General features: G+C 36.1%; 1 protein-coding gene across 1 annotated transcript; it reads left to right on the forward strand.

The window, feature by feature from the left end:
* Positions 1-90: 90 nt before the first annotated feature.
* Positions 91-5,128, forward strand: LOC101899984 (protein sneaky). Its single transcript, XM_020037946.2, has 8 exons — positions 91-320; positions 379-1,078; positions 1,133-1,254; positions 2,641-2,771; positions 2,833-3,051; positions 3,109-3,236; positions 4,709-4,952; positions 5,021-5,128. The coding sequence occupies exons 1-8, from the start codon at positions 263-265 to the stop codon at positions 5,126-5,128; spliced, it is 1,710 nt and encodes a 569-aa protein (XP_019893505.2). The 5' UTR covers positions 91-262.
* Positions 5,129-7,750: the final 2,622 nt, after the last annotated feature.

Genomic DNA, 7,750 nt, shown 5'->3' on the forward strand with positions numbered 1-7,750 from the left:
GGACTAGGGGGCAATTCACTTTCAAAAAGATTGCCAGTTAAAGTCCACGTTTTAGGATAACAATGTTGATGCTCTTGTTTGATTTGATTTTATGGAGGAATCCACCTTTTTGAATGTTGTTAAACTACTTTTGACGCAATTGTAGTTAGGAACTAGTAAACAATTCAATTTCAACAACTAACTCTTCCTTTTCATTCTAGGCTGTGGTTTTGTATTCACCGACTCCGTTAAGTGTGTCGTATATTTAATATTTATAGCGCTGATGGGTAAATCTGGAAGAGGTTATTTGAGGGCCTTGTGCTTTGCTTTCGTTATTGCAGGTTTGACAAATTTAGTTAAAGTCTTCTTTGGCATTGTGAAAATACTATAAAATTACAGGTCCCATTGAGAATCTATCAACGAATGCAGGAGAAATAGTCCGGGTGTATAGCTGCTCAAAAATGCTGGCATTAAATTTAACCCGAACACGTTTTGATTTAATGACAAAACCATTTCAAAATACTTTGGTCCACATGAAGGATGACATACGGGAGGTACAAAAAACTTTTGGTGAATTTCGTAATGTAACAAAGGCCCTGCATAAAGAAGTCATGGAAGATGATCCTCCCACAGTAGTGGATGAGAATGAGGGTACCTTAATAACGAATAAAACTTTGGATACCAATATCACTACAAGAACTATGCGTCATATTATTACTCGGGAAGGAGAGGACCGACTTTCCCCCGAATATATTGAAGAAAAATATAAAAATAAATTTCGTAAACGTTGCCAAATGCAATTGGACAGTGGCAAAGTCCGCTGCCGCAAAGCCTTTGCCAATTCTTTGGACAAATGTCGCGAGAAAATGCCATTTATTTTAAAAACTCTCATTTGTTGGCCATTAAAAATTGATTTCATTTGTAAAATTAATATTTTGGGAAACCCGGAGAAAATTTGTGATCCTTCCGATGCCATACCTGCGGATTTTGGTCAAACCTATGTTAATTTGGTACAAAACGAAAGTAAACTCTACAAAGAGAATTCTGATGTTAAGGTCCATTATGCCATATCAAGTCCAGAATCAATGCCAGAATTTCAGTAAGAGTGTAGGTAGTTATATACAAAATTTTATACATATTTCCCTTTTCATAGGTCTGCCAAAGAAACTGCCAAGTCGGTGGCAAAAGAATTTAATATGAGGAAAAAAGTTTTCGATTCTATATTGAAAATAATGGAACAGCTTCTTGCCTTTATGCTCTTCAGAGTTATTTTGGGTAAGTTAGTTAATAAATAGGAAGTTTATAGTGTGTACGGAAAGTTTAAAACAGCTGGAGCTAAAATAACGACTGATACTTTTAGTCGGTTTGTTAACAATCGTTTATGGTAAAAATAATTTTTAGGAAAAATTTTGATTTTTTTGGGAAAATGGCATGTTTTATGAAACTATACTCGGTGTAAATGGAACATTATATTTATACAGGGTGAGATGAAAAAACTGCAACCAATTGCTGTCATTTCTAAGCCACTCGTCCGACAGCTGTTAAAGTTATTCCAGTGACAGCTCATTATATTGTTTACAAACGTAGAAAAGCATTTTAGTGAGAGTTTTCCAGAAAAAAAGTTATTTGCGATGGAATTCAAGCGTGACAATGTGATTTCTTTATATTTGGCTGGAAAACCACAAGTGGCTATCCGACTTTATGATACCCTACACCACTTTGCTAATTTAGTAGAGCTGCACATAACAATTAAAAGTTTTTATAAGAGAATTCAATCATATACGCTATGCTTATAATTATAATTTAAAATTCAAAGGACTAAATATGCCGAAGCATTTGAATCTTTTAAATTCGGACTTGTATTACACATTTGGTGCACAGTTAATTTGAAATCGGATAAAGATATATATGGGAGCTATATCGAAATCTGAACCGATCTCGATAAAATTTGCCAAAGATATTTCTGAGCTGTATTTGATATATTTCCCTGAATATCGTTGTTACAGAGTGCATATTACGGCTGCGGAGGACAAAAATAACAAATCGGATGAACAATATATATGGGAGCTATAGCTATATCTGAACCGATTTCGATCAAATTTGGCATACTTATTTTCAGGCCCAATCTGATCGTACGTGCAAAATTCCATACTATTCGGACTGATATTACACGTTTGGTGCACAATGAAGGGCAAATCGGACGAAGATATATATGGGAGCTATATCCAAATTTTGACCAATTTCAATAGGGTTCGTCCTTGGGCCAAACAAATGATTTGTGCAACATTTCATCTGGATAGGACAATAAATGCGAACTGTACTTTGTTTACAAAAATACATGGACAGACGGACATGCATAAATCGACTTAGAATGTGATTCTATGCAGATCATCAAAAGGAACTATGGGTCTATCTCGTTTCCTTTTGCCTGTTACAAACAAATGCACAAAGACATAATACCCTGACCACCTTGTGGTGTAGAATATAATTATGGCGTTTGACTTTGTTGCAGTTTTTTTTATCTCACCCGTATTTTGAAATATTCCTACTACAGTTCTTCTGTTATCAGCGCACCTTAAGGTATACGTAACATCTTTCTGAATATAACACATACGTCCCTATGTTCAGCTACTCTCGTATTTTCACTTTGTCTAATTACAGCCTGTATAACATATCACAAAAACTACAACAACAAGATTGATAATGATAATTTTTATATAACGGAATATTTCAAACGTATCGACTATGAGCGTAAACAAAAGGGTAAACTTAGTTTGCTGCCATTGAAAAAGGTATTTTCCACGATTTGTAGATTTGTCAATTAAGTATTTAATAAAAAAAGTCCATTTCCAGTTCGAAAGAACAAAGTTAATTGATGTGGATAATGTGTGGCAACGCACCATGGAAGAATCTCGAGCTGTTGCTTTCCATTTGCTGCAATTTGCTTTGGAAATTATTGCTGCCATGTTTTTCCTCTTCCTGGATTATGTTATTGTTACAGTTCTATTGGTAATACGTAAAAATTCGGAAATTACCTTCGTCCAGGAGGGGGAACATACCATAAAGTTTGCTGTTAGTTTTGTTGTTTTATTTGTGAAAGGAGTTTTATTTGATTTTGATATTTTGCAGATTCATGGATCTGGTTTAATTGCTCGTCTTTTGCGGACAACAATGCGAAATTTCAATATGCATGAAAGAGTTTCAACATATATGACCAATGAACCTTGTTTGCCAAAGCCAAATGTCCTGGAAAGAGGGTAAGTGGGGTATAGGCAAATTTGAAGGTCGGTTATTCTCCACTGTGTCTTCGTTTAATATACCGAAATATTGAAAAATAATTTCCATTTTATTTATATGTCTGAAGATAAATTGTATTTTTTTGGAGTTGTAATGTTATTAACAGAGATCTGTCAACAACATAGGAAAATTAATAATTTTAAAAATTTTGCACTAACATTTAAGAAAACAACAAAAAAAAAAACTGTAAGTTCGGCCGGGACGAACTCTGAATACCCTCCACCAGTTGGAACGAATTTGGCAATTTTAAAAAACAATAAAATCCGTTAAAAATTCTGTTGAAATCTTCAAAATACCGAATGTATATATTATATTAGGGTCTATACGACGACATGGACCCGCACAGGTAACTTTTGTCATAAGTCAGTACAATATTCAAATGCGAAACTTAAAAAAATCGGTGAATAATGTAGCTAAAATCATCAAAATACGGAATATAGGGAGGTACCGTTATATGGGGGCTATACGAAGACGTGGACCTGCACAGACAATTTCCTGTCTTAGGCTGTAGAATCCATTACGAACTCCAAATACCAAATTTGAAACAATTCCGGTGAATAATATCGTCAAAATACCGAATATCGGGAGGTACCGTTATATGGGGGCTATACGAAGACGTTGACCTGCACAGACAATTTTCTGTCTAAGGCCGTAGTATCCATTACGAACTTCAAACACCAAATTTGAAACAATTCCGGTGAATAATGTTGCTAAAATCTTCAAAATACCGAATATCGGGAGGTACCTTTATATGGGGGCTATACGAAGACGTGGACCTGCACAGACAATTTTCTGCCTTAGACTGTAGTATCTATTACGATCTTCAAATACCAAATTTAAAACAATTCGCGTGAATAATGTCGCTAAAATCATCAAAATACCGAATATCTGGAGGTACCTTTATATGGGGGCTATACGAAGACTTGGACCTGCACAGACAATTTTCTGTCTTAGGCCGAAGTATCCATTACGAATTTCAAATACCAAATTTGAAACGATTCCGGCGAGTGATGTCGCTAAAATTATCAAAATACCGAATATCGGGAGGTACGGTTATATGGGGACTATACGAAGAAGTAGACCTGCACAGACAATTTTCTGTCTTAGGCCGTAGTATCTATTACGATCTTCAAATACCTAATTTGAAACGATTCCGGTGAGTGATGTCGCTAAAATCATCAAAATACCGAATATCGGGAGGTACCCTTAATGGGGGCTATACCAAAACGTGAACTTACAGGGCCCATTTATAATACCAAAAGTCCTGCAGACATAATATACATTTGAGTTAAAATTTTATCAATCTACTTCATTTCGTTCAGAAGCTAGAGTGATTTCCACAGACGGACTATTTAACTCTCCCAAAAAAAAAAAACACAATTTATCTTCACACAATTGACATAATATTATTAAGTTAATAATTAATTTTTAGTTTTTACACAAAACTACTTGCCCTATATATTCTGGTCATATTCCTAATATATCAAAGTTCGACATTTTTGCGCATGCGTCGCTTGATCTGTGGCTACTTCTATCGAAAACGTGAAAAGCGGCGTATTATCTATTTGTACAACTGTCTTCTGAGGCAGAGGCGGTCGGCCAAGGAGTCAATGCTAAAACAAGCCAAATTGAATTTTGCAAATCGTAAAATACGCTTAAGAGCAAATATTCTATTGGTAAGACAACAAATATCAACAATTCTGGAGAATTGCAATGATTTGCAAATTGTTTTTCTTTGGTGTAGAAATTACGTTTGCGTTGGCCAAATAGCTTCAATTGGCTGAGACGATTAAACGCTGGTCGCCGAAAATGTGTTATATGCGAAGGGCTTGAGAGTAAATATGACAACTAAATGAGAATCTGATGTGATTTGAATGAATCAAAAAAAAAAAAAAAAAAAACTCAGGATCATAACTATTGTTTCCTACAACAGTTTTCCGATTCATGTTTTATAGTCAAACAATCCAAATCAAAATTGTAATATTGCAAATTTTAAATATTTTCAGATGACAATTTTGTAATTTGCCCCAACCGAGATTGTGGTGTTTCATATTGTGATGAATGCTGGAAAGATATGGAAAATGAATGCTTGGTATGCTCTGAAATGCTGTCGGTAGATATAATTTTGAATTTTAGCGATTTTTATGAAGAGTTTTCTTTTGTTTAAATAAAAGTTTAATTCTGGCCTTTTTTAATAGAAAACATTTGAAAAGATAAAATTTTGATTATCATTCTGAAATAGCATTGCAACCACAAAATTCAGATATTTAAAGAATATCAAAATATGTTAAAACCGAAATTTTTTAGCCAATCAGAAGTTACAATTTGTTTGTGTGTTTTACTGTTTTTATTTGCCTGCAAGTTTTACTAGTTTTCTTCGGGTATGGGAACGCTGTTCAAGTAAAAAAAATAATAAAAATTAGTAGCAGAACTGTGGACTTGAGCCACACTTCGGATCCGGTGACCAGAATCATTATCCTAGAATTTGATGCTGATCAAAAATAATTTAGGGAGATTCTGAGGAATGTTTTGAGGCGTAAGCAAAGCTAAAGGGTGTCCCAAATAGAATGAAATTGTTAAATCTTTCGCTTGAAAGTAACATAGGCTACATATATCAATGAAATTATTTTTGGAACAGGAGATATAGCATCAGAATCGGAGGTACCTCCAAATGATATTGAAATACAGGGTGAGATGGAAAAACTGCAGCCAACTTCAGACTGTTGTTATTTCTAAGCCACTCGTCCGACAGCTGTTAAAATTATGCCAGTGACAGCTCATTATTTTTTTCCAGAAAAAAAGTTATTCGTGATGGAATTCAAGCGTGATAGTGTGATTTCTTTCGTTAGAGAACTCCAGGATTAAAATGTGAATAAATCTTTTGTGTCTCGTACCATCGCTCGTTACCGTGATACCGGTAGCGTAGCATGACGTCCAGGAAGTGGACGGAAGAAAGCAGCAACATCAGCAGAAATGGTTTGAAAAGTAAAGAAGCGACTTGATCAAAACCTGCGTCGCAGTGAGCTGATCATATTGCAATATTCCATTAGGAGAATATTGAAAAATGAGCTCGGGGTAAAGCCATTGAAATTTCAAAAGCGAATACTCAAAAGAGCTAAAGAGTTGCTTCGCTTGGCCGAAAGAGGTGAACTGTCGAATTTGGTTTTCTCCGATGCGAAAACATTCGTTGATCGGGTTTACTTGCCAAAGAGGTCAGATGAAAATGTGCACCTTCGATTGGCCACCAGAACTCAAGCGCCGACCATGGTGATGGTGTGGGCCGCCATAAGAGCCGATGGTTGCTCTCCGCTCGTATTAATCGACCGTGGCCTCAGAATAAATGCCGAATAGTATCGCGAAAATATTCTGGAGGGTGTACGCAAACATTTTTGCCGAAGACCTTGGACATTCCAACAGGACTCAGCACCATCGCACACAGCACGCGCCACCCAAGAATGGATACAAAATGAGGTTCCACGCTTCATTTCCAACCCACAATGGCCACCAAAATCTCCGGATACCAATCCGTTGGACTATTGTACCTGGAGTATTTAAAAAGCAAGTTTGGTACTAAAAAATACCAAAGTGTCGATCACCTCTAGCAGGCGCTTTAGCGGGAATGGGCCAAAATACTGCAGAGCACCAATCGGGCAGCGTGTGACGGTTTCATTCTCCGTTTGAAGGCCATAATTCGTACGAAAGGTGACCAATTCGAACAAATCTAAACTTATTCTAAAATTTGATGCTATTTTCGACATTTTCTGCTTTCATTCAATAAAATGTAAAACACTGGCTCGTACGTCAGCGATATTATCGGCCGATCGCCTTGGTCGACTTTTATATGGCCTCTTCGGATTAGAAAGAGCCTTACCAGTCGAAAATTTTTCGTATAAACGCTTAATGGTGTTCTTAGAAGGCGCACTTCTCACATTTTTTTCACAATTGACTTCTTCTGTTGAATGTAAATTTCAACTATTTCAGAGAGCTCGCGTGGCGTGTATTGGTTCATGGTAAAAATCTGCTTGGACTGAAGCTTCAAACGCGGTATGTCATTAAGCGATGTGACATCTCTGTCAAAAGTTATGGCGTTGCCAGATGGGTCCGTCGAATATGGGCAACCCTGTATATAAAAATTATGGCGTTTGACTTTGTTGCAGTTTTTTTTTTATCTCACCTGTATTTGGTATTGGGTCAGGGCTGAAATCCTGAAATTTGATATAGGTGTCTATGTTGGTGTTTGTGGTTAAGATAAGAATGGGGTTTTGGTTTGTTCGAAAAGCACTAAGTAGTATTTAATTGGGTATTGGGTGAAGGGATAGAGGTGGAATCACGAAATTTGATATTGAGGTCTCTGGATTGAGATACGGAGGTTCGGAAATTAGTATTATAATTGTACGAAAATTACTAAATGGTTCTTAATTTGGATTTGGGTCAAGGATTACAGCACAATTTCTGAAATTTGATATTGAGGTCT

This window comes from Musca domestica, unplaced genomic scaffold (genome assembly GCF_030504385.1).
Source record: "Musca domestica strain aabys unplaced genomic scaffold, Musca_domestica.polishedcontigs.V.1.1 1, whole genome shotgun sequence".
Classification (NCBI taxonomy): Eukaryota; Metazoa; Arthropoda; class Insecta; order Diptera; family Muscidae; genus Musca; species Musca domestica.

Bases quoted from the DNA above. Each gene is read 5' to 3' on its own strand.
- LOC101899984 (XM_020037946.2), top strand. From the start codon at position 263: ATGGGTAAATCTGGAAGAGGTTATTTGAGGGCCTTGTGCTTTGCTTTC. The intron at 321-378 runs GTTTGACAAATT...ATAAAATTACAG, and splicing joins CTTTGCTTTCGTTATTGCAG to GTCCCATTGAGAATCTATCA. The intron at 4,953-5,020 runs GTAAGACAACAA...TCTTTGGTGTAG, and splicing joins TAAGAGCAAATATTCTATTG to AAATTACGTTTGCGTTGGCC.